Raw genomic sequence first — 26,436 nt, forward strand, 5'->3', positions numbered from 1 at the left:
AGAACATGATAACTAAAATGGAACAAAATAGTATATCATAACCTTGGGAAAAAATTGAGCATAATACGATCCCTGACATACTTCTAGAAACACTACGTAACTATGATATGTAGACTGTAAAATATTATTTAACCAATTATTATTTCAATTGGATGTCTATATAATTTAAAAACTCAATAATATTTGAAGATCAGAATAATGTCTACATAGTCGAATTCAGTAGTTTCTTATTCAAATGATGTATTTGTCTTAATTCATTGATATGTTCTTTTAGAATTCAATTACTTAAACAAGATTAGAATCCGGAAAATCAATATAAGTTTAAAATCCTGACTTCGTTTCTGAATTTATTTTGATTTCTTTATTTTAATGCCATTTTTGTCCAACAGAATGAGGCCTTGCAGAAAGCTCAATTTTTCTATATTCTCTAGGATGATTCTTCTTGCCTTCCTCAGGTACTTGATCATGAAATTGATTTTTTATTTTTTTAAAAATTTATTTTGTTCATGTTGTTGTTGGTTATTATGACTTTAATTATGGCTTTAATATTGTTTTTATTTTTCTTTTTTGTGACACAAATAAAAAGCTGCTCTGTACAAATATTGTTGTGCTTTGGGATAGGGTATAGCAATCCAATTTTGGCCTCAGCAATGACAGATGTTGTTCCAGCTTTTACTTTCCTAATTGCTGTAATTGCAGGGTAAGTTACACATATTATTAGCATAATATTATTAATTTGATTTTCTTTTTCAATTCTTACGAGATTTCAAGCTAGATAGATACATGTGTTTTGCTACCATATACACTGAAATAGGGATAGAGACTAGCAAAAATTAAACAGGAGGGAGACGAACAAGATTTGACTATGTATCCAGGACACCAAATACAAGTATCTAGTGTGATTCACATGTATCTGAAATATCAAATATGTGAGCAGGATAGGAGAGTGGTTAGCGAGATGGGAGGGAGGCAAGAAAAATGAGCGAGATTCGTCTATATAACTTAGATACATGCAAATTCACTTAGATATAGTGTATCTAGAACAAATTACACATAATTTTGACTCATGTATCTTGATTGAGATACATGTATCTAAACATATTTGTACACAAATTTTTTTGATAAGATTCGTAATATTGCAAATTAACGTATATCTAAATAATTAGCTCATAATATAAACTAATAAAATTTCGGTAAGTTACCCTAAAATAAAGTTATTTTCATGTTTGAACAATATATATATATATATTTGTCAATGCAAGTAATTAAAAAGGAAAATTCTCTAACGTATTCTTTTTGTATATATTCTTTTATGATGATATATTTGTCAAATATTGCTTTGACTTTATGAACAGGATGGAAAAGTTGGGATTAAGGTTGAAAAGCACTCTGGCAAAGTTTATTGGGACAACAATATTAATACTTGGGGCACTGCTTATGACTTTTTATAGAGGCCCTCCAATTTTTTCAAATCAATCAATTACACCCTCCAATAATTTTCATCAACTTCACATCAGTACAAAATCAAATTGGATCCTTGGAGGATTTCTCCTTGCTACTGCTAATTTGCTACTTGCAATCTTGTACATAGTCCAGGTATATATATATATAGTATCCGTTGAAAATATAATTAAGTTAATAAAAGTATTCGCGCTAAAAATATAATAATTATTTATTGTATGATCGATCAGGCATGGACTATAAATGATTATCCAGAAGAATTCGTGGTGACTACTGTTACTTGTGGCTTAGTAACAATTATTTCAGGTGTGGTTGGATTAATTGCTGAACAAAATTTGAGTTCTTGGAGACTTAAACCAGATTTGGAGTTGATTACTGTTTGTTATGCTGTAAGTATACACTAATATATCGAAATAATTTTAATTTATTCGCGTTTGATATTTATTAATATAGTTAATTTAACATAGATATATAAATATTGAGTGTTAAAATTACATTTGGGTAGGAGAAAAGGAAATGATCAGTGAGGAAATTATAAGGCAAGGAATCGAACTCTTGTCAGCAAGGTAAAAGCTGACACAGTTAACCACTAAGCATACTTTTTTGGAAAAACTATAATTAGACATACTTTATTACCATATATATTATTATTATTACTTCCTCCGTCCACTTTTAATTGTCATGATTTCCTTTTTTAGAGTCAAACTATAAAAACTTTGACTAACATTTTACGATATATTTTTTCATCATATTGATATGCAATAAATTGCAATTTATAGTACTTTTCGTATAGTTTTTGAATATCTAAGTTTTTTGTTTAAAATATTGAATTAATGTAATCTAATTATTTAACTTTGAAAATTAGTCAAGTTAACTTTCGAAAAACGCAACATGAAAATAGGATTGGACGAAGGCAGTATTATTATTACCTATACTTTCAAAATGTTACATATCTTACCACTAATTAAGAATTTCATACCATATATTAAGAAATATACACTTAGATACATATATTTTTGCTACCAGATGCACTAAAATAGGGAGAGAGGTGAGCGAGATGGGAGAGAAGTGAGGGAGGAGAGTGAGATTTGTTATGTATTTCATATACATGTGAATCTACTTTGGATACAATGCATCTAAAATAAATTACACCTAATTTAGATTCCATGTATCTCGAGATACATGTATCTGAACGTATCTAAACGTATCTGGGCGCACCAAAATCTGATAATATACGTAATATTGCAAACTAGAGTAAATATAAGTAATCACCTCCTAAACTAGTGGAATTTGTGTAAGTTTCTTACGCTTTCTTTTTCTTTTATTTGCAGGCAATTTTGATGATTGTCCTTAGAAGTCTAGTTTTTATTTGGGCATTGAAGAAGAAAGGACCTGTTTTTGTTGTAATGATAAAGCCACTTGGAATGATAGCTGCAGTCATAATGGGGGTCATTTTTCTTGGTGATGTTCTTCATGTTGGAAAGTTAGTAATTAAATTAATTACTCCGTTAATAATTTCAAGATTCCTTCTTTTAATCTTTAATTAATTATAAGTTAATGGCTAATTTTTCTATGATTTTTTTTGAATTTTTTGCAGTATAATTGGTGGAATGATCATAGCTTTGGGTTTTTATTGTGTGATGTGGGGAAAAGCTAAAGAGGAAATGTGTGTTAAAGACATAAGCAAGGATTCTACAAGAGTATCTTTACTACATAGGCAAAGTGATAATAATGCATGAGTGTTTTGTTTTTCTTTTAAATCGTATTTATTTATATTTTTAAGGGATAGGATAACTGGTAAGTGAATGCGTACATATCATTCTCTTCAATTTTATTTGAATGATTACAGTAATTGAATATGTTATTATTGTTTATAGTTACAATGAATGAGATATTATATGAGTATATGTGCTAATGTCAAATTAGGAAAAACAATCATTTTTGACACATACACTATATAAATATAACATATTAAAAAAAATTCTTAATTAGACACCGGACTGAATCTTGTTTCCTTTCTCGTTCTTTATATAAATATATCATATAAAAAAAAAACAAATCATTTTTGACAGGTTTAGTTCAATAATTTTCTTCCTCGTCAATGATTAAGGCCTTAAAGTCAACAACCTTATTTAATTATATTAATTTATTTTATGGTGCAATGAATATATAAAATACTCAACTGTCCCACCAATAATATTTTCTTTTATTTTTGTCCCTCTATTATATAGTTTTATCCAACTCCTTGAATAATATTTGATTAAAATGAAGAAAAATAGTACTTGAAGTGGAAATTGGAAAAAATAAATATAAGTAGTCGTTTCTATAAAAATGGATCTTAGACCTAACTCAACGTCAAAAACTAATTTATGAGGGGAGGATTGCTCAAGTTCATATAAAGAGACCATCAGTCCATTTCCCAATCAACGTGGGATTTTTACCCACTCTAACACCTCCTTCACACCTAAGCTCAACTGGAATGTGGATCGGAAGCCCAAACGTGGATAAACCTAACTCTGATACCATATAAAACTATATGAACTGATCTATATTATTGACCGATTTGCTTTTACATAACATAAACATGGATATATATAGAATTCTAACTACATGGGATAAGGTCATGCAAGTAGATATATAATACAACTCTAACTGATTTTCTAATATAGTAAATGTCACTTGATAATTTTATTTTTTGTGAAAAACATTAGTATTTCACTTAAAATTACTTCTCAAACAATTAGTATTTCCAATAGTCAAACTTCAACTTGACAATACATATATAAAAAAGGCTCTATCAATGTGGGACTAAAATAATTAATTAAAGCAATATCTTGATTATAAAATAATACACAAAAAGGGGGGAAAATCTTGCTAAATCAACTCCAAACAAATTAAGAAAAATGAAAGGATCATCATGGAAGGAGATGTTGATGCCTAGTGTAGGAATGATTTTTGCAATAATAGCCATAGTTACAAGTATGATAATTAGCAAATTAGCCATGTCTAAAGGACTTAGCAGCTTCATTATTGTTGTCTACTCAAATGCTGCTGCTACTCTCATCCTTTTCCCTCCTTCCATCTTCATCTTTATAACAAGGTTCTTCTCTTTCATCTTCATTATTGTTGAATTTTTGATCTATTGATTGGAGTAAAGGTGTCCTTGTTAAGTGTTCGTAAAGGCAGAGCCAGGATTCTGAATTTTAAAAAGATAGTTTATTAAGTTCTTAATCAATTATTTATAGTATATGTTAAAGTGAATTTTTAACATAAATACATAATTTGGATCATAGCTAGCTACTAATTAAGTTATACGCCAAACTCGTAAGTCAAATTGTAGCTCTGTATTGTTGTTGGAATGTCATATTGTCTTGGATTCTTAAAAAAATATTCAACTTTTGAGATTGAATAAGGTTCAAGATCAATTTTCTTACTATTATACGTATCAGAGTTGTTGTGTAAGGACAGTGGATTAACTAGCATTAAATCACATACAAAGCAAACACAAAAGAAAAATAACACAAGAATTTAACGAGATTGGACTAGGTCTAATCCTCAGAGTAGAAATACTAGCTACTTGAACTTTCACCATATAGTTGGTGAGGGTTCGACTCCCCACCTTTTAATCCCCTTCCCATTATTTTTATCTTGAACATGACTAATTTTCCTTTTTAATTTTTTTTTTTTTTTTTTTGTAGATCAAGACGTCGTCCATTGACCTTCTCGGTTATTTGGAGAATCTTGTTGCTTGCTTTAAACGGGTAATTAGTATTCCCTCCGTCCCTTTTTAGTTTTCATGTTGCATTTTTCTAGAATCAATTTAATTAGTTTTCAAAGGTAAATTAGATTACATTAATTTGATATTTTAAAATAAAATTTTAAATATTTAAAAACTATATGAAAAGTACTATAAATTGCAACATTTTTCACATCAATATGATGAAAAAATACATCTTAAAATATTAATCAAAATTCATACCATCTTAAAAAGGAACAGAGGGAATACTATTAAGTAGAATCAAATGTTTTTTTTACTGACTTATCATAGAAGTGCTATTTAAGTTTTAAAAACAATTGTACTACTTTAAGACTAAAACAAGTACTCTTTGTCTTAATTTATGACTCATATTCTATATTTAGTAAATCGTTTAATTTTAAAATGTTCATTTTATTCTTAATGAAATAATATAATCACACAACTTTGTATGATTTATTATAGTTCATAAGTTTCAAAAGTCTTTTTTTCTTTTATAAGCTCTGTGTCAATTCAAACTACATTACATAAATTGAAATGACGGAAGTAGTAATTAATTTCTTAAGGAAAATGGTTGTTTGATGTGTTTAATTAGGTGTTTTGGGCAAATATGTGATTATGTTGGTATAAGTTATAGCTCTCCAACACTTGCCACAGCAATGCTCAATCTTATTCCAGCTTTTACTTTCATTCTTGCCATTACTTTCAGGTATCTCTCTCTTGGCTTAATTTGTCAAGTTTAGTTTTTTTTTTTTTTCTTCTTTTTTAGTTTTTTTTCCCCTATCAAATGTGATAAATAAAAAGTTAATTTACCTTCAAAAAAATCCATTTGAGGAAATTCTCATATGGTCATTTATAATTTTGAAGGAAAGAAAAATGATCTTTTCAGAATGCATATACATGTTTACATACATACTTTGTTAAATTACTATAGTAAGTTAATAAATGTATTATGTGTATGAATATACATAAATATCACTTAATTTTGATTAATTAATATATATACATATATATTGGATATTTGTAATATATAGACGTCTTAAATTAAACAAACACATATGTTCAGAAAAGAACATGACTATTATGAAAAGTCATCTCTTAAGTTCTATAAATATAAAGACTCTCTAGAAGTAGCCTAAGAAAAATCTGTAGGTATATAAATACCAAGCCTTTGATGTAACCCGAAGGAGTTTTTATTTTTAAAAAATATTCTTGCGTGTCATATATCCTTGCGCAGGGGTCATGCTAATCTTCTCTGTATCATTCCAATTTTATCAGATGTCCCCGAAGGGACCAACCCGAAGGAAATTGCTTGTACTTTCCCCCAATATGTATGCATGCAATATCTCTTTAAGAAATGTGATTCTTCACGCCTCAAAACCATATTCTTTTTAAATTGTATTTCCTATTTTTCTAACAATATATACTTTGTTAAATCATTGAACCATAGTAAGTTCCATTATAAATATTCTATGGAGTAAGTGAATTAGATATGTTGATTGCCACTTGATAGGATGGAAGTGATGAATTGGAGAAGTTGGAGTAGCTATGCCAAAGCCTTTGGGGCTTTTGTTTCAATTGGAGGTGCATTTGTTTTGACATTTTATAAGGGCCCTCCAATCATTAACCAGCACTTAACTTCTACTTTCTCATCTCAACAAAATTGGATTCTTGGAGGAGTTATACTTGCTTGTGAGTCTTTGTCTACTTCACTATGGTACATTATTCAGGTCAGATTTGATTGTTTGGTACGACGAAAGTAATTTTTTAGTTTTAAAAGTATATTTTCCACCAACAAAACATTAGAAAATGACTTTCGATCACTTATTTTTTTGAAGTCATTTTTTGAAAAATATTGAACATGGTGCCGAACACACTCACATACTCTATTGGTGCCTAAACAGTTGAATGTGCATGCATGTTTGGTAGGACGAAAGTAATTTTTACTTTTGAAAATGTATTTTCTACCAACGAAACATCAAAAAATGACTTTTAGGTATGTGCGATTAATTAACTATGATAATTTTATTTTATTTTTGTTTTTGATTTTTTAGGCTTCAATTCTTAAGATATACCAAGAAGAGATGATTATAGTGTGTTTGTATTGCTTCTTTGTGACCATCATATCTGCATTGATATAAACCCTGAGGGGTAGCTCAGCTGGTAAAGGCCTGGGACAAAGTCCTTCAGGTCGCCGGTTCGAGCCCCAGCAGGGCCACTGGAGGCATTACAAACCGGCCGCGTCTCCAGGGCCCCGTGGAACTAACCGTGGTGGACCCGCCTTGAAACAGCGGGACCCGGTGGGTACAGCTAGTCGGGTTCGCAAAGCGACGCCCGGAAACCACGGTAAAAAAAAATAAAAAAAAAAATATCTGCATTGATATCCCTTGTGGTGGAGAGAAATACAAATGCTTGGATGATATATCCAGATATTCGTCTCATTGCTATTCTCTATTCGGTAATACTAACAACAAACTCACATTCCTTTTATTTCTAACCTAATAATCTATAAGATAGTAAAATTATTCACGAAAATATAACTTGTCTATGTTATTTATGATTGGACGTGTAAATGACTCACTTATATTAAGTCAATTCATCTAATGTAGGTTGATTTGAAGTACAAGTATTGCTTTATTAGAAAATTTGTCAAAATATTTTTAAATTTTTGTTATTTGATATGTTAAAACAAATTATTGGGGATAATTATAAAAATTACAAGAAAACAAACAAGGAAATCAATTTCAGAAAAAGAAAGTCTGAAGTTGGTCTTGTCAAGTCAATAACTTTTGTAAAAGATTGCTCGAAGTTAGGCCTTGTCAAGGTCAAAACATCAGTGAAATGTGTCTGAAGTTGGCTGGCAAGCCATTACATATCTGAAGTCTTGACAAGGTTACAATTTCAATAAAAACTATATCCAAAGTCGGGCCTTGTCAAGTCTACAATTTCAGCCAATAATATATGAAGTTAATCTTGACAAGCAACCATAGTATATAGCTGAAGTCTTGCCAAGACCGCAAGTTCAAGCAAAAATGTCCAAAGTTTGGCCTTATCAAGTTCAGAACTTCAATAAAAGAATATCTGAAGTTGATCTTGTCAAGTCATATTAAACTTCAGATAAAAATGTCTAATGTTTGACCTTCACTAAGAAGAGGAAGGGTATATCAATAGACAAAAGTATCCATTGTACTTATTTAAGACAATTAACTTACATTAGAATTTGTTCATTCAGGGTATAGTTGGTATAGCATTCAGGAGTTGCATGACAACATGGTGCCTCAAGAAGACAGATCCTCTCTTTGTTTCCATGTTCAAACCATTTGCCATTGTTTTTGCTCTTCTCATTGGTACCTTTTGCTTTAGAGATGTTTTCTACTTAGGAAGGTATGTATTGTTACTTATTAATTATCATAAATACTCTTTTTAATTTGAGAAGAGTATTGAAAATATCTTTAAACTTGGTGCGAATTATTAGTTTCATATCTAAATTATTGACAGTATTAAAAAAATCCTTTTACTTGACTAATTGAACTTAAATAAATAAACTCCCGATCTTGCCACATGGGTGAAATACACCCCTAAATTTTCGCCAAGTTTGGGGTTGTTTGCAACACTTCTTGCGGCTTTTTATTAAAAGTCTCACGCTCCTACAAGAGTTTCAGACTACTTGTCATTCCATGTGGCAGATCGGGGTGTATTTAAGATCAACTAGTCAAGTAGAGGGGTGTTTTTAAGGCTGTCAATAGTTTGGAGACTAAACTAACAATTCACGCCAAGTTCAGAAGTGTTTTCAATACTTCTCTCTTTTAATCCTAAATATGCATCGTTTTGACAAAATAAATTTGTTTTAAAATATTTAAATATTTTTTTTAGAAAAAACAAGAAATATTTATTATGTTTTTTCAAATTCCTTTTTACTGCTCTAATTAATAAAGTTTAATTAATTGAAAAGTTTAATAGAGGTAAATGTTATTTTTGATTCAGGCAAATATAATATTTTTATAATTAAAACTATTGAATATCTTTTTTAAAAGGTGTACAAACACGTTAAAAGACTAAATAATATGGATCAGATGTACTAATACATGAATTCTGTAACTTTTGACATTAATTTTAATTTATTACTCCCTCTTTTCAAAATTTAAAAAAATTAATCCTTAATAATATACTATTAAAGCTGCAAAAAGTTTAACGTCACTATATATATTCTAGGACTCTTTTATCATTTAAAATTTTTTTGTATTCAGTCAAATAACATTAAGACATGATATGTGTACACTAATATAGACATTTCTTGCAGTTTGGTGGGATCAGTGACCACAGTGATTGGGTTTTATGGTGTGATGTGGGGAAAAACTCAAGAAAAATACTATGAGGGGAACAACTTAGAAACACTTGCTGAAAATAATGTCCCTCTGCTGCAAAATGAGGCATAAATGCGGTGTTCGAGTCTGCTCGTGTGCATCTCGATTAATTTTATAAGATACATAATGTTATCTTCCACCAACATAAATATAGAATCAATTCATTTTCAGGAAAGAAATAATTGTATGTTGTTGTAAAAATAGTGTTTTAATTTATATTGTATTAAATTGATATAAATATGTAAATACAAATAATTTAATCAAGTTACTACATTTTTAGTTAATTTTCTTGAGAAATGTGTTAAAAAAGCATGACAACTAAAATGAAACAACATAGTATATCATAACCTTGAGAAATAATTGAGCATAATACGATCTCTGACATACTTCTAAGAACACTATGTAACTATGATCTGTAGACTGTAAAATATTATTTAACCAATTATTATTTCAGTTGGACGTCGATATAATTTAAAAACTCAATAATTTTAATATTCATATAACAAACCACAATATTTATTAAAAAATTACAATAGTTTTTTCTTAAATGAATATATTGGTGCAAGTGATAAACACCACCTACCCACTATGTTCAATAAAATAAGGGAATAGTAATACCACGCATGCCGGTACGCATGAAATAAGTACAATAAAGAAAGTAGTCATAATAAAATTAAATTTGAAATATCACGTAGATCCATCGTTAATTTCGATTAATAATGACAAAAAGACAAATCAAGAATATATAAATATACACTAAAAATAGACAATTAAAATATTGTGACATATCGATATATGTTCCTTCCCATACAATTTGATTACTTCTAGGAACCTCATTAATTTGAATTTACATTAAAGCAAATTCAAACCTGTTCATTGGTTTTTAGAACAACTTTGTAAATATATCTTCGATATGAAAATCGAAAGAAATCAGTTTGAACAAGTTTCGAATTGAAAATTTATTAGAGTTGATTAAATTTTTTCGATCTAAAGTGTTTCACGAGAAAATTCATCGTATATCAAGAGATGGAAATGAGTGGAGTGGTTCCATTTATAGCCATGATAGTTCAGCAATTAGCACAAGTTGGATTAGCTGTGGTAGCTAAAGTGGCTATGTCAACTGGGATGACTAGTTTCACTTATACTTTTTACTCAAGTGCTTTTTCAACTCTACTTCTTATTCCACTTTCCTTCTTCCTTCATAGGTATGTAAATCGATTAATGATTTGATTTGACTTGATTTGAGTGAGGGAAGAAATAATGATTATAATTAATTTGATTTGTAAGTATATGTTAATAAACACCATAATTTATGCTTTTAACATATTGTCCAGGTTTGAATTTATAATTTTAAAAAACTTCAAAAAATTAAAATGATTTTAAATAGGTTTGTTGTTATTTTGACAAATTTATGAATTGAAGTGTGTTCTTCCTGATATATGGAATTAATGTTTCAAATATGAGCTTATTTGGAGTAGATTTGGACGTCGAAATTTGAAAAATAAAATTATTATTTTCTTGACCAAAATAATTCAAACGCACATGCATGAAATTTTAGCCAATATTAATGTGTTTCAATTGTGTGTGACTGAAACTCATACATACTAAATTTTGTTGAGTGATTTTTTGATACAAAATACTCTCTTCGTTTCAAAAAGAGTGGTCTGATTTGACTTGATACAAAGTTTAAGAAATTAAAGAAGACTTTTGAATCTTGTAGTCCTAAATTAAAGTTATGTCAAATGTACAAAATCTAAAATCAGAAGTTGAGTGATTTTATTGATACAAAATAAAGTTTAGTGGCTCTGCTAGATAAACTCTTATACTTGAGTGACCTTTTGTGATATAAACTCTGATTTTTTTGATGACTCGAATCCACAATCTTAGAATTGGATGTGAATCATGCTTACCATTTGAGCACATGAGTGAATTCATATGAAAAATATGAGGCAGGTGAGTTCGTGGTCTCTCTGTAAAACTAGATATTTTATGTATATATTTTTTTCGAAAATACAGGTCAGCTATTCCACCTCTTTGGCCTGCTTTTCTCTATGGATTTTTCTTGCTTGGCATAATGGGGTATGTAAATGTAAATTTGTGGCTCAATTTAGCAATTCAATTTTAGAGAAAAAATGACTAATAACAGTGCAATTTTATAGTTTCTTGATGCAAGTGCTTGGATTTCTTGGACTTCAATATTCATCTCCATTACTTTCCACAGCAATATTGCAACTAGTTCCAGGATTCACTTTCATTCTTGCAGTCATTCTCAGGTTTAAAATTAAATCACCTTTCTTTTAACATATAATACTCCTTCCGTTCTTTTTTACTTGTCACTGTTTCCTTTTTTTTAAATCAGAAAATATGAATTTAGACTAACATAAATGTGCCCTTTAACTTGGCATCAACTGGCATATATGCCCTCCAACTTTGAGTGCGCACAAGTAAACACTTAAACTATTCAAAAGCAGGGGCGGAGCCAGCCTTCTGTTAGGGGGTTCATCCGAACCCCCTTTGGCGAAAAATATAATATTCATTCATGGTTAAAATTATTTTTTATGTATATATAGTAGATGTTGAACCCTCTTCAGTTAGTTCGTGTCATGTTTAGTTCTTCAAATTTTGAAACCCCTTATTAAAAATCCTAACTCCGCCACTATTCAAAAGTTGAACAAGTAAATAGACGCGTCCTATGTGGCGTCCTACGTAGCACTTCTGCATCCTACATGGCATCCTATGTGTGCTATGACATATAGGACGTGTGTGTCTACTTGTTTTTACTTTTAGATAGCTTAAATGTCTACTTATGCACATTCAAAGTTAGAGTGCATAGATGCCCGTCGAGGTTAAGTTAAAGGACATATGTATTATGCCTATTTTAACATGTATTTTTTCATCATAGTGATAGATATGAAAAAAATATGTAATTTATAGTCCTTTTCATATAGTTATTGAAAATCAAAAATTTAATGTACTTTGATTTAGCTTAGAAAGTTAGTCAAATAAACTTTCGGAAAACACAACGTGACAACTGAAAAGAAGAAGGGAGTAACCTTGTCAAAATTGTGTCTAAATATATGTTCAACTTTTATGTTCACTAATTTTATTTTATTTTTAAATCAGGATGGAAACTTTTGAGTACAAAAGTTTGAGCACAATGGCTAAAACTATTGGGACTTTGGTATCAATAATAGGTGCATTAGTTGCAACTTTATATAAAGGCCCTCAAGTTTTTGGAATTAGTCCTTTAAATACAATATTAACAACCCCTTCTGCTTGGGCCATTGGAGGTTTGCTCACTATGATTTGCTCTCTAATTGCTTCTTTCTTTATCATTTCACAGGTAATTAGAATTGTCAACAAATTACTATCTCTCTGTCTCAATTGATGTGACATAGTTGGAATTTCGAGATTCAAACTTCTAAACTTTGACTGTTAATTTAGACATAAATCTTTAAGCTTTAAGTATCATAAATCACAATCAACAACTTACATTATTTCAATCAAAAAGCTTGATTGACTCTCGAAATTCCAACTGTGTCACGTAAATTGGAAATTATTTTTCATCAATCATGATCTGTTTTTCCACTTTTCATGTTTTGCAGGCATTTGTCCTTAAGAAATATCCAGCAGAGTTGATTTTAATGTTGTTTTATAGCTGCTGTGTTACAATATTATGTGCTGTTTTCTCTTTGATTATTGAAAGAGACTTGAATTCTTGGAGTTTAAGCCCTCACAGCAGATTAATGGCTATCATATACTCGGTAACTAAGTCGATATATATAAGTTTAGTATATCTGAAAGGCAAATTCATGATTTAAACTTGATGAATTCGATCTTTAAAGGTTTTTATAATGCGTTATACTTGAAATAATGCAGGGTTTATTTGGAAATGTATTCCAAGTTTGTATAGGTGCATGGTGTGTGAGGAAAAAAGGACCTCTCTTTGTTGTCATGTTTCATCCATTAGGCATTGTTATTGCTATGGCTGCTAGCATATTTATGGGTGAAATTATTCATGTGGGAAGGTAAATCACACATGTTTAAGGTTTCATTTACTTTCTATTTATATTTGTTTTGTTATATTTGACGAGTCATGGATTCAGAATTTTGAATTAATAAATACAGTAATTGATGTGACATGATTTGTTTGAGTCGTTTTTTTTTGTTTTTTCTTTTGTAGTTTGGTGGGATCAATCATCATTGTGATTGGATTTTATTCAGTGATATGGGGACAAAGTAAAGAATGGCAAAAGAAAGAGAAGAACTTAGGATCACACAACAAGAAGATGCCATTATTACAAGACAAAATTGATGATGATCCTGAGGTTAATATATGAGACAATCTTTTTAAGGGCTAACACTTTGCTAGTGGGCTTATTGAAAGTTCTTTTGGGTTGGAATGTTTATGAACAATTACATTGTATCTCTATGAATATTCATTTTGCTCCTATCTTGTGCTGGTTTTTAATCTTCATTCACTCGTAAGTTGTAACAAATAATTTTTCGTATAACATAAGTTTATATTTTCATGTTTTAATATATAGGTGATGTTCGGGCATAACTTTAGTTTCTAAAGAACTTATGTCCCACTAAGTACACATTTTATTCCTAAAGGGCAAAAATTATAGACCAACCTATTTGAAGGACAAAATTTAAAGATCAGTTATTTAAAGAATAAAACGTGCAATTTTATAAAAAAGATTTCATACCTCAAATGTAGCAAAAAGATTTTGGTTTAATCATGTTCTTTCTTTCAAAGTTATAATATAAACCAACCCAATGCTTTGGTCCTGTGATAAAAAACACAATATGTGATGCGTAGATTAGATAGGTTATAAATTCAAATCTTATGGTAAATATAAAAACCTCATATTTAAGCTAAAAAGCATAAAGAAATTGACCCATTATCTCTCAAAGTTTCAAACCATACTACCAATAAATGAAGGAAAATAGCAAATGCAAGGAGATATCAACGTCGAAAGGTGTGGTCTAGTGGTCAATAAAGTGGTTATGAATCATGAAATTTCAGATATAGTGGTCACTAATCGATTCTTTTAATTTATCTTATCGTTGATGGACATGAACACACAATTATTTGATATTTATTATTGGCGAGGGATGCGTGGAAGATGGGACAACATTTAAAAAAAGAAAAGAAAAAGAGATACCAATCATTTGGACACGAACACAGGATTATCTGATATTTGTTACTGGTGAGAGATGCGTGAAAGATGCAAAAAAGAGATACCACTCATTTGGGGCCTCAGTATCCTAACAAACTTTGAAACTGATATTATCCACAGCTGAAGTCCAAGTTCAGAAACAAGACACTCAAAAATGGCGATGGAGATGAAGGTGAAGATGAAGGTAGCTTTGCCATATATAGGAATGGCTTCAACCCAATTCGCACAAGTGGGTTTAATGATAGTAGGCAAAAAAGCCATGTCCGCCGGAATGACCAATTACACTTTCGTCTTCTACTCCAACACTCTTGCCGCCCTTATTCTCCTCCCTTCTTTCTTCTTCTACAGGTACCCTTTCGCTTCAATTCGAAAAACCCACAAAAAAGATACCATCTTTAATTCATTTGATTGATTGTGTAGGTCAACTCGTCCGCCACTCAATTTCTCACTCATTTGTTGGTTTTTCTTGCTGGGTGTTCTTGGGTATGTGATTTTCTCATTTTCAATTGGATTATTTGTGAATTTTTTTGCTGTTTATTGAATCAGTAATTTTTCGTGTTTTTGTAGTTGTTCAGCTCAGCTAACTGGGTATACTGGGATTAATTATACTTCTGCTTCGTTTGCCTCAGCAATGCTCAACCTCATCCCAGGTTTTACTTTCATACTTGCCGTCATTTTCAGGTTTTTTTTTGTGCCCCTCTTCTCACTTTTTGCTCTAGTTGATTTTAGAGTAGAATGGAGTTTATGAAAGATGGACTAATTAGTCCTAGAGCTTGGTACTCGTAAACATAACGTGACATTTTTATAGCTAATATATCATTTAGGATAAAGTGAGAAGTCTAAGTTAATTAGTTTTCAAATATAAAAATGTGTCATTCTATTTGGAACAGACTAAAGAGAGAAGAATGCCATATAAATTAGAACATAGGGAGTATTCAGTAAGCGAGTTTATTTGATTTCAGGCATATCGTAAAACAGATTCCCTCTGAACTGGAGTTGTTCGTAATATGCTTTTTTCTACTTGGTGTAGTTATGTTTTTGATGTTACAAATGTTGCAGTTAGTAGTGTGACTGTTTCTTTGGTTTCAATCGTTATTATAATTGTTTTCAAATTTCTTCATTTCTATCCAATTATAGAGCACGCATGAACAAAAAAAATGTAATGGGGAGATTCTCGGGAAATTCAGGAACCATGGAAGGATAAGAAAGAATATAATGACGGTCTCTTTGATCACAAGATACTGGAAAAGTAACACATACACTTTTGTTTTGCTTTGTTTTAGGATGGAGAAATTAGATTGTCGAAGTACAAGTACCCTGATTAAATCCATTGGAACCATCGTCTCAATTGCCGGAGCATTCACCGCCACTCTTTACAAGGGACCACAAATTTTGTTGACTTCCTCTTCGAAGCCTCAAAATTATCTTCATTTCCAGGAAACTGACTGGATAATTGGAGGACTATATCTTGTAGTGGATTGTGTAGTGTCTTCGTTATATTTAATTGTACAGGTGTGAGAATAACTCCTTGAAAGTGACTCTTTTATTAGTTGAGAGTCAGCACTACAACTGATATATTTTTCCTTTTACAGGCTTCCGTCCTTAAGAAATATCCAGTTGAGCTGATTGTGGTCTTCTTTTACTGCTTCTTTGCATCCATTCTATCAGCAATTGTCTCTCTGTTTATGGACAGGAACTTAAATGCTTGGTTGCTACAACCTGGTACGAGATTGTTCGCTGTTCTATACTCAGTAAGTAGGTAAATTGTGTGCATTTATATTCTGTTTGCTCGTATAGTGAGTTTGTGACCATGCTAAGATATACATGGATGAAGTATTTGTAAGGCTCCTGGCGAGGTCCGCTACCAAAGAATTAGGAGTTATAACATTCATAAAATAAAGAAAAAACCAATATAGGAACTTCAACTAAGAAAGAAGAAGAATAAGAAGAATTACTTAAGTAAGGTAGTCGCTTCTCTTTTTCGGTATACCGCTCTGCTCGCAGAGCGAATTAACATAAATCTTTCCGAATATCATGAATATCCTTGTATGGAATTACTTAACCTGATTCTAGGTCTTCACCTGCTTGGTATCAGACGTAAATTCTAGCTAATTGTACATTTTCCTCCACCCAATCCCCTAATCGTAACTTAGCTCAATTTGATTCTATTAGAATTTAGACCTAGACTTTATCAATTGCAAACTAAGGTACGGTACTTTTCTATGTTTCTGCTCTTACTTAATCTCAGTTAGAGTGTTATGCAAAGGTGGGATCAGGTTAGGTACTACACTAGAGCACGGAGTTTGTTCTAAAGCATGAATCTCTGTTAGAAACAAAATAAAGATAGAGAAGGATAAGCTGGTCCATAATGAGTCTGATATGTACTGATTTTAGTGGGTGTTCCAAGAGTGTTCAGGTCGGGAAGTATGTGTTGGACAGTCAGTTAACATGTAATGATAGGAAAGGGAGGAGAAGAAGATATTGGCTAAGTGATCAATAAGTAAATAAATACTTCTAACTTTTGAAAAGTTTCTTTCTTCATGAATCTTCTTAAAAGTGAAAGAGGGGGAACCTAAATCTTTTGCCAACAAATTGCTTGTACTGTGAAAATGTAATGTGCCTTCTGAACAAGCACAACTTTCAATTGACAAACTACATTGGACAATAATATTGACTGTGGTTGGAATATATTTTTTCTCTATGCAACTGTTCCTTTATCTGACATTCTTTCATTTTTTTGTTTGTTCCAAAAACATGACATCTTTCTATATTGGAAAATTCTTTTAGCTTTAAACATTTCATTTTATCCTCAATGATTTGTTCATACCCATAGAAATATCATGATATGCTTAAGACCACATGTTCTAAGGGTACTTTTGGTCTACATTGCGCGGACTCTTCATTTTCGATTCCCCACCCGTGTCAAATTCTCCAAAAATACACTATTTTTGAAGAACCCGACATGCATCCGTTGACATTTATGCAGAGTCCGAGCAACATAGTTTTTGGCATGTACCAGAAGTTTTTCTTTTTCTTTCTTAAACAACGTGCCAGTTAAGCATCACAATCTAAAATGTAAGGGGGGAAGTATATCCTAAGTTGCTCGAACTAGGGTGTGGGTATCCGCCACAGGCGCAGATATAGAGGTAGGATCCTTCATGTTCTAAATTTTAAGGGGTATGGATCCAAGTATGGATATGGGTACAGCCGTACTGGGATTCAACTAAAAATAATTCAAATAACTAAAAATAGAAAAAAAAATGCCTAAGTAAAGGTGGATTGTTTGGAAGGAGAGGAATGCACGGATAATTGAGAGCAAGTTTGCATCTCTAATTATTATTACGTACATATGCATCTCCTTACTGTTTGTTTGGTGTAACATGACTATTTTAAATGATATAAAGGTCATGATAGACTTCTTGAGTTCATCGCACATTCAACAGTGATATTGACCTGTAAATATCTTTAAAACACCTTCTGGTTGCGAATTTTTAATACAAATATCTCTTAAGGATGAAAAAACATATGCCTAAATTATGATTTCACCCTATCTTTTGTTTTGATGTCAGAAATCATTGTATTTGTCTTGAATTTCTCAATCAATTTTGATCAAAGTACCCAAAATTGATTGACCATATCCGATACGGATCCCACACCCACACCCACACCCATGTTGTGTCGACATGGGTGTAGCACTAAAAGTGAAGAGACGAGTACATATTGAAATAGTTCATTTACTTCCTATACCAGATTGCTAATGATATTTTGAATTACGTTAAGTGCATTGCTCTTCAATAATCCCTTTATTCCATTTATGTGACATATTTTCCATTTGAGTCTATCTCAAAAATAATACGTAACATCTTTTTCTTTTTGGGAACTATTTGATCTAGCATCTGCAGTTTAATTTTGATAACATGACTTATTTGGACCCATTTGATACAGAGGTTCATTCTTTTATAAGGATAGAGAAAATGAAAGATTGTGGAACTCTAACCACCACTCATTTGAAAGAATAATTTTGGTACTCTGCTATATATTTGGCTGACATGTCAAAAGTCTGCAATATTTTTAAATTACTTACCCATTTATGTTGAGAGGCCAGATTTCACCAATAAGACAGACTATCCATAGACCACTCTGAAAAATAGCTAAACCATCAAATTTTACCCTTTAGAGTAAAATTTTACTGTAATTTTTTTCTTAACAAACTTCCAAAATAAACAACAAATTAGAATGTCAACAAAATACATAAGAGTAATAGAAGAAGGAAATTGTTCAAGTTATACCAACAAATTATCAATTTTTTTTATTAGCTATGAATAATTTAACCACGAAATTCATAACTAAACACATTTCTTTGTTTTACTAAGAAGAAGTCTGGGCTTATCAGTAATTATAAGGAAGCTATAATCTTTTGAGTATTGTCAAATGTCAATAGAGAACACTGAAAGTATTTTTTTAATATTTGCTCAGCATTGAGGGGTATATCAGTTGCATTGCTCAGCATATCTCAAACATTTGACATGTTTTTTGCTTTCCTTAGGGAATATTTGGCTCAGCATTTCAAGTCAGTGTGATGTTTTGGTGCATTCGTAGAAAGGGACCTCTCTTTGTTGCTATGTTCCATCCTCTTGGAATCGTAATTGCTGCTGCATTGGGTATAATCTTCTTAGGAGATATTTTCTACCTTGGAAGGTATGTTTATATTTCATTTACAATCTTACAAATCTGTCAAGTTGGCGGCAATCCAAATTGAAAAAAAGTTTCTATATGAACTCTTTTCTCTCTCTCGTTAATGTTGTAAAGTACTGTTTGCATGTGCCTAATCATCACCTTTGTTGAGTACAGCTTGGTGGGGTCAATTATTATTGTTGTTGGCTTTTACGCTGTTATGTGGGGGAAAACAAAAGAAGACAAGGTGGATGAAGACAAGCTCACAAGAAATATCAATTCAAAGGCCCCACTCTTGGAAATAAAGGATGCAGAGACAAAAATATAAGCATAAATTATAGGTATGTCTTCTTTTTAGCAGCTAACTTTTTTAAGCCAGTAGGGAATACAATTTCTGCATATCTTATGTGTTGTATCTATATATCATGTAATGATATGGCACTTGAGCCTAACTAAACCCCAAAAGCTGGTGTATAAGGGGAGGATTGTCCAACAAACCACTAGTTCATTCCCCAACAAATGTGGGATTACTACCCACTCTAACACCCTCCTTCACTCCCAGCTTCAATTGAAGCGTGGAACGAGAACCCAAACAGGGATGGACTTGTCTCTAGGGATGAACCTGTCTCTGATACCATGTAAAGATATGGTACCTAGGCCTAACTCAACCCCAAAAGTTAGTATGAGGGAGAGGATTTTCCAAGTCCATATAAGCAAACCACCAGTCCATTTCCCAACCAATGTAGGATTCGGACCCACTCTAACATATCTCAAGTTACTGGAGCAAGTATCTTACTATAGTGTGCTTCACTGTGAAAGATGGTAAAATGTATGCCTAGATCTCCAAGGTCTTTGTAACTTATACCGATCCCAAGACCGTTGTTTCTTTTGTCCATGCAACTTTATGAATCTATAGGAGATGGAGAAAATGATTTAAGTTTGGGCTGTTCAGGGTGTGGTTTTCGGAGTTGTGGCTATTGCTCCTTTGGCATCTGTTTTCTTTGTATAAATCTGTAGACAGACCTTCACATCCCGAGTAGGCTCTAATACTTGATAGAGCATACTCCACATGAACTATAAGAAATACTCAAACAGTGGAATATTTTTTTTTTGAAATAGGTAACTTTATATTCACACAAAAGAACTCATCGAGAAATTGATGAGGAGGGATTTACAAACCCCCAGGGGGTGCCATCATTCTCAAATCCAAAAACAAATTTTCAAAAATTTACAATTGGCCTATAAACTCCACTACACTATCTACTTCCCCCACTAAATCTTGCTTACACCAAAAAAACAAAAGACTAAGGCATTTCATCTTGATCATCTGGGAGCTGCTTGACCTCCCCTCGAAGCACCTTCCATTTCTTTCTTTCCATAGTGTCCACCAAATGCAAGCAGGTACATTTTTCCACCAATCTTCCTTTGATCCTCTCTTCCCAATTCCTTGCCAGTGTGTTAGTACCTCAAAAGTGGTTCTGGGCATTGTCCAATTAACCCCGAGTCTACAAATGAACATGTTCCACAGATCTGTAGCCATCTTGCAATGCAAAAATAAATGGCCATTTACTTCAGCCTCTTGTTCACACATATAGCACCTTGAGCAGATCTGTATACCTCTTCTTTGTAGCACTTCGTGGGTTAGACAAGCTCTTCTAATTACCAACCAAGTGAAGCAAGCAACTTTTAGAGGGATCTTAATCTTCCATATTAATTTCCAGGGCCAAAATGTTGTCAAAGAGTGGTTGGTGTTTCTTTCCCAGTAACAAGACTTTACTGTAAAAACTCCCCTACTATGCAATTTCCAAACTGGTTTGTCGGACTCTGCATTGATGCCAAGGAACAGGTTCAAAGCCTGAAGTAAGTCTGCTACTCTTTCAACCTCCCAATCATTTAGAGCCCTTCTAAACATAAGGTTCCAGCCTTGAGGACTCCACATCTGCGCTATAGTGTCATTCTGTTGTAGGCTAATAATGTACAAGTCAGGAAAGAGTATCCTCATTTTCACATCGCTTAACCAGATCTCATTCCAGAAACTGATCTTCAGGCCATTCCCCACTCTGAAAGTCACCTGCGCATTGAAGTCAGTCCACATTCTCCTAATAGTTTTCCATACTGAGCACCCAAAAGTGCCATTCACCTCTTCAGTTATCCAATTACTCTGTAGGCCATATTTCTCAGCTATGAACCTCCTCCATAATGCTGTATCCTCGCAACAGAATCTCCACAACCATTTTTGCAGCAAACTAGTGTTCTGAATACTTAAGTTCTTAATGCCCAGACCTCCTTGTGCTTTGCTCATTATCACCTCTTCCCATTTAACCAGGTTGTATCCTTGTTTTTCTTTGTTCCCTTGCCAAAGGAACACCCTTCTCAACTTGTTGAGTTTCTTTCCAATACTTTTTGGTAGTGGAAAAAGACTTAGCATATATGTTGGGAGGGCATCCAGAACTGATTTTATGAGAGTCACTCTACCTCCCAGAGATAAATATTGACTCTTCCACCTTGTCAGTTTCCTTTCACTTCTCTCCACTCAAACAGTGGAATATTTGGTGAATGTATTCTCTTTTTAGCTCTTACTTGCCAAGATTCCAGTAAATAACCAATATATAGTGTTAGTTTAGGTGCACCTTGACGACTCAAGGGGGGTGGGGGGTGAATTAGGTTGTACCAAATTTTCATCGCTCTTAATATTTGCCTAACTCGACTGTAGAATCTGGTCCTTTGAGAATTCAGTTTAGAACACAAAAACAGTAAAGCGTGTAATAGTAAAAACACAGAATTTTTAACACAGAAAAACACCAGCCTTAAAAGATGCAAAAACCACGACTGTTAGCTGATTCCACTAAACAAAGTGAGCCGAAAATTCAGATTACAAACCCTTGCAATCTAAGACTTAACTCTAAACCTTGATATTAACCGTTACCTGACTGCTATACTTGCCTCAAGTCACACTGACTTGATCAACAAATATGTTTCACATAACAAAACAACCTGCAACCTGACGGTACTTCCAAATAAGTAGATGGTTACAACTCAAATTCCTATTACAAGTGAACCCAGGACTGGACTCAATGAATTGAAGTAGCCACACAAGGACCAGAGTCTTCGGCCTGGTTCTTCACTCTCAGATGATCAGTCTTCGCACTTTCAAGAATCCGACAATGTAGTATACAATAAATTTATTCTTCCATATGTTCTAGCCTTGGTGGATAGAGTTGCCTGATATCTATTGTTGGAGGGAGGTGATACGTATCGATGGAATCAGTCAAGGTGCACGAAAGCCGGACACGATGGTCATCAAAATAAATAAGTAATAAAAAAATAATATAATTCACATTAGTAAGCACATGAAAAAGGAAGCTACTTAGTTCGAAGATTCTATCAAGTAAGGAAATCAAATCAAATCAGAGAAGGATTCTCAAATCGTGTCTTACAAAAAATAGCTCCAATTCGGTCATACACTGAATCCTTTTAGAGCTCAAAAAATTTGGAAAGATCTTGTGATTATCTAAGAATATATTGCATGAATAATAATGGAGATATACACAGATATTTTCCCTAAAATATCGCAACACAATCACATCTTTCAGCTAATTATTCATCAGCATTAAGGGCCTGGTTCTTAACACAATTCCTTCAGAGTACATTGTGTTTGTTAATCATCAAAATACATCAATCTTAACATATAGACACACATGTATGGACATCCTTGAATCACATGTTCTTCTGGAACATGTTAGTCCTTCTCAGAAGAAATGTTGCTGTCTTCTTAAGAAATTGTAGAATTTTATTTAGGGTTTGTATCCTAAAACAAAGTGTTATCTAGGAATATATCCTTTCTATTATGTCTCTCCTTTTGGCATGTCAATATTAGTATGATAACCATTCTGCATTTTTTTTTTTGTTCAATTCTAAAAAAAGAAATATATGAAACTGGTATTGGAAGTTGTAACTTTTCATTTGTAACGTCTTGACTTGATTTCAAAAGATAGCAACGAGATCTTAACACAACATTTATTGGAAAGGTGAGATTCTTACATGGATGAAACAGTGAGGAGGCAATGCTTAAACGACAATAGGCATTTTGGGGGTGTCAGAGAGATCAATGAGGGGATTAGAAGTTGGCCATTTTGATAAGACAGATATAGTTTAGGTACTGAACAGGCTGGGGCTGGAAATGAGAATTTATGATCTAAATCTGGAGACAGTTCTAGTCCAGTTACAAATTCCAATATTTTTGTTTGTCATATAAGCATTTTCCTAGTATATCCGCTACTGCCCTGTTTTGGTTTTGGCAGCTTGTAGCATGTAAGCGGTAGCTAAACCCAGTTCGTTAGAACTGACATCCACCATAATTAAATCTCATATTTTAAGTCGTGTTGATTTTTTCTGCGTTAACACTTCCAGATACAAATTCTATTGACTTCAAATCCATTGTGTAAGTGGGCGGCTCATTTTAAGTATTATACAATCTAGGTCATAAGGATAAGATTTCAAAATATGAGTTGAAGAGAAAAGGTCATTTGGCCCACAGTGTAGAATTGGACTTGATATAGATAACCTGTGGTGTCCAATGTGCAGACCATCCCGAGGAATTACTTTATGATTTCATTGAAAACATTGTACTTTTTTAATTAAACCCTTGAATTTTTTCTGAGCACAATTGATCTTTTCAAACCTTTGTTCTTCAACCTATGTGTGGCACATCCTTATCTTCTTTTATTTCAAGGATATGTTCTGTTAGTAGATGGGGAACATCAAGTAATTGAATTAGCTGTGCTTTACCAAATGAATCACAAATTACTGAAGAGCTGAATGATATATTTTGGAACAGAACTAAATCAGTTTTAAAGGGACGACTATTAGTAATCAGAAAGAATATGCAGCTCATAAATCTTTTACCTTGATGAAACTTATGATTAAGCTAATATAAGAATAATGCTTTACATTACTTGGGATGAACAACAAAAATAGAAGCATATTCCTTCTGATAAATAAACGAATGATAGATACCACCAATTCTTTATCTATGGAGAGAAAGAAGACATTTATTCTTTTCTGTGTTTTCGAAAAGGTGGCATTGTTTGTGATAGTGTGATATATACATTTGAGTATTTTCGATTATGAATTAAATCTATATACTGACGTAACATGTAGTTGATCTTTCAAAATGCAGTTGTCCTTGACTTTATGTTTTAATAATCTGAATTGAAGCGAAGAACTGACAAGAGGTTTCTTTCATAGAATTGATAGAGCTTGTCTTTTGATATCACTCAAAGAAGCATCGATTGTTAGAAAGTCAAACATGTCTGAATATATAAGATAGCTTATTTGTTGCCTCTAAATAGAAAATTAGATAACTCACTTAAATGTTCAACGCCTCTGTGCAGGAGGAGGCACTTAAATGACCGTAACCCTTTTTTCATGTCAATGAAAGTATGATCATGACTTGTTCACATGTTTCTTTATAATATCATCTCCTGAAATGTCAACAGAAGTCTTTTGTTCTCTATAACTCTCTCTATGCATGACGATGCTTATTTGGTTGATGCCCGTGTGACTAAACTCTGGCCTGACATTGCATTGTTTTTTTAAAGTCATACATGACTAAATATATAAGATATCTCATTCTTTATGCCTAAAAAGTAAATTTAGATAACTCATTGTGAAATGCTTGACGCCTCTGTGTTGGAGGAGGCACTTTAGATGGTTGTATCCTCTTTTTTCATGTTAACGGAAGTATGATCATGACTTATCCTCACGTCATTTTATTTCTAACGACATAACATAACGTGTCATTTAAAGTCTTTCATTCTCGCTAGATATGTATTTGTATGACTGCATTGGTGGGAGGTACCAGGTACTCGGTGGACTAGCTGAGGCATGCCCAAGCTGGCACGGACATCACATTATAAAATAAATCTCTTTGCGTGACTTTGTTTTTTGTTTTGTTTGATGCCGGTGGGACTGACTATTAGCTCTTGCCTGCCTGCAGAATGGAAGAAGTCAAAGCAAGTTGACATTGCATTTTGTGGAAGTTGTAGACATGGAAGCCACAACCAAATGGAGATCCTCCTTTACTGAAGTTTGTATAAAATAGTTTGAAACATTCATACACGTGCTCAATATTGTTATAAATGCAGAACAGATAAACATATGAGTTGGTTTGACACTCATTTTATCAGTGTGTGTATATATATATATATATTATTATTCTGGTCAGCATTGTGATACTATGCTTTGCAAAGATTCTCAAACGTGATATATATGTGTATATATATTGAATATTTATGTATAATATACATATATTATAGTACAAGATAATGTATCGTATATTTAGCTAGTGAGTGTAATTATTTTCTGTTGATCGGTCAAATGTATAACTGGCCCTATTTTATAGAATTGGGATATTGTTTTCTCTTTCTATTAGCTTAGGCACGTTTATACCTTTTAAATGTGGTCCATACAGAGGCTTGGTCTTTGTGGGAAATATCAGAGCAAACCATCCAAAGAGGAAGAATCCCCCCCCCCCTCCCCCCCATAAATAGAAAATATTTAACTACAAAATAATGTCAAATTTTTGTATCTGTGTTACGAAATTTACTTAGTATATACCTACAATAATAACATACTCGGTGAAAATTCATCAAGTGGGGTCTGAAGAGAATAGAATGTATGCAGAACTTATCTCGTGGAGATAGAGCGGTTATTTTTGAAAGACTCTTGACTCAAGTATATCAAATCCAAGTAGAGTAAGAGGAAAATAATGAAGAAAGCATAGTCAATAAGGAATACATTGCAAAGTTTACAAGAAAGGAATACTAATAAATATCAAATATTGTGATAATCGAGAACACAATAAATGACAAGAACTACAAGGGTACGAGTAGTACTATGATTACAATCCTTCTAGCCTAATACGCGGCCTCCACTCCTTCCTATCTAGAGTCATATTTTTGGTAATATGAAGTTGTGACATGCATGTCGTGTCTAA

At 32.4% G+C, this 26,436-nt stretch overlaps 4 protein-coding genes and 1 pseudogene across 4 annotated transcripts; 4 read left to right on the plus strand and 1 right to left on the minus strand.

Annotated features, from left to right (window-relative positions):
- Positions 1–390: 390 nt before the first annotated feature.
- Positions 391–3,204, plus strand: LOC125829196 (WAT1-related protein At5g40240-like). The gene is made up of 6 exons (XM_049508444.1): positions 391–455; positions 587–700; positions 1,356–1,596; positions 1,692–1,850; positions 2,793–2,944; positions 3,059–3,204. The coding sequence occupies exons 1-6, from the start codon at positions 391–393 to the stop codon at positions 3,198–3,200; spliced, it is 873 nt and encodes a 290-aa protein (XP_049364401.1). The 3' UTR covers positions 3,201–3,204.
- Positions 3,205–4,364: 1,160 nt separating this feature from the next.
- On the plus strand, positions 4,365–9,780 carry LOC125829197 (WAT1-related protein At3g28050-like). Its single transcript, XM_049508445.1, has 8 exons — positions 4,365–4,561; positions 5,160–5,222; positions 5,811–5,952; positions 6,494–6,546; positions 6,729–6,945; positions 7,614–7,673; positions 8,448–8,599; positions 9,516–9,780. Exons 1-8 carry the CDS (start codon positions 4,365–4,367, stop codon positions 9,649–9,651), a joined length of 1,020 nt encoding a protein of 339 aa, XP_049364402.1. The 3' UTR covers positions 9,652–9,780.
- LOC125829209 (U6 spliceosomal RNA) lies at positions 6,417–6,509 on the minus strand (annotated as a pseudogene).
- Positions 9,781–10,605: 825 nt separating the features above from the next.
- Positions 10,606–13,919, plus strand: LOC125829198 (WAT1-related protein At4g15540-like). Its single transcript, XM_049508446.1, has 7 exons — positions 10,606–10,735; positions 11,562–11,658; positions 11,739–11,852; positions 12,703–12,922; positions 13,185–13,343; positions 13,459–13,607; positions 13,763–13,919. The coding sequence occupies exons 1-7, from the start codon at positions 10,606–10,608 to the stop codon at positions 13,917–13,919; spliced, it is 1,026 nt and encodes a 341-aa protein (XP_049364403.1).
- A 959-nt stretch (positions 13,920–14,878) lies between these two features.
- Positions 14,879–25,580, plus strand: LOC125829176 (WAT1-related protein At3g28050-like). Its single transcript, XM_049508426.1, has 8 exons — positions 14,879–15,113; positions 15,186–15,248; positions 15,333–15,446; positions 16,049–16,277; positions 16,358–16,516; positions 19,312–19,463; positions 19,617–19,780; positions 25,438–25,580. Exons 1-7 carry the CDS (start codon positions 14,920–14,922, stop codon positions 19,765–19,767), a joined length of 1,062 nt encoding a protein of 353 aa, XP_049364383.1. The 5' UTR covers positions 14,879–14,919; the 3' UTR covers positions 19,768–19,780; positions 25,438–25,580.
- The last annotated feature ends 856 nt before the right edge of the window (positions 25,581–26,436 follow it).

Source organism: Solanum verrucosum, unplaced genomic scaffold, assembly GCF_900185275.1.
Source record: "Solanum verrucosum unplaced genomic scaffold, falcon-dt-bn FXZP01000264.1, whole genome shotgun sequence".
Taxonomy (NCBI): domain Eukaryota; kingdom Viridiplantae; phylum Streptophyta; class Magnoliopsida; order Solanales; family Solanaceae; genus Solanum; species Solanum verrucosum.

Excerpts from the sequence above, each read along its gene's own strand:
- LOC125829176 (XM_049508426.1), top strand. The coding sequence starts at position 14,920 with ATGGCGATGGAGATGAAGGTGAAGATGAAGGTAGCTTTGCCATATATA. Across the intron at positions 16,278-16,357 it reads CGTTATATTTAATTGTACAG|GCTTCCGTCCTTAAGAAATA; the intron begins GTGTGAGAATAA and ends TTCCTTTTACAG. Across the intron at positions 19,464-19,616 it reads GATATTTTCTACCTTGGAAG|CTTGGTGGGGTCAATTATTA; the intron begins GTATGTTTATAT and ends TGTTGAGTACAG.
- LOC125829198 (XM_049508446.1), top strand. The coding sequence starts at position 10,606 with ATGGAAATGAGTGGAGTGGTTCCATTTATAGCCATGATAGTTCAGCAA. Across the intron at positions 10,736-11,561 it reads CACTTATACTTTTTACTCAA|ATATTTTATGTATATATTTT; the intron begins GTGCTTTTTCAA and ends CTGTAAAACTAG. Across the intron at positions 11,853-12,702 it reads ATTCTTGCAGTCATTCTCAG|GATGGAAACTTTTGAGTACA; the intron begins GTTTAAAATTAA and ends TTTTTAAATCAG.
- LOC125829196 (XM_049508444.1), top strand. The coding sequence starts at position 391 with ATGAGGCCTTGCAGAAAGCTCAATTTTTCTATATTCTCTAGGATGATT. Across the intron at positions 1,597-1,691 it reads CAATCTTGTACATAGTCCAG|GCATGGACTATAAATGATTA; the intron begins GTATATATATAT and ends ATGATCGATCAG. Across the intron at positions 1,851-2,792 it reads TGATTACTGTTTGTTATGCT|GCAATTTTGATGATTGTCCT; the intron begins GTAAGTATACAC and ends TTTTATTTGCAG.
- LOC125829197 (XM_049508445.1), top strand. The coding sequence starts at position 4,365 with ATGAAAGGATCATCATGGAAGGAGATGTTGATGCCTAGTGTAGGAATG. Across the intron at positions 5,953-6,493 it reads CTCTTGGCTTAATTTGTCAA|ATGTCCCCGAAGGGACCAAC; the intron begins GTTTAGTTTTTT and ends CAATTTTATCAG. Across the intron at positions 6,547-6,728 it reads CTTGTACTTTCCCCCAATAT|GATGGAAGTGATGAATTGGA; the intron begins GTATGCATGCAA and ends GCCACTTGATAG.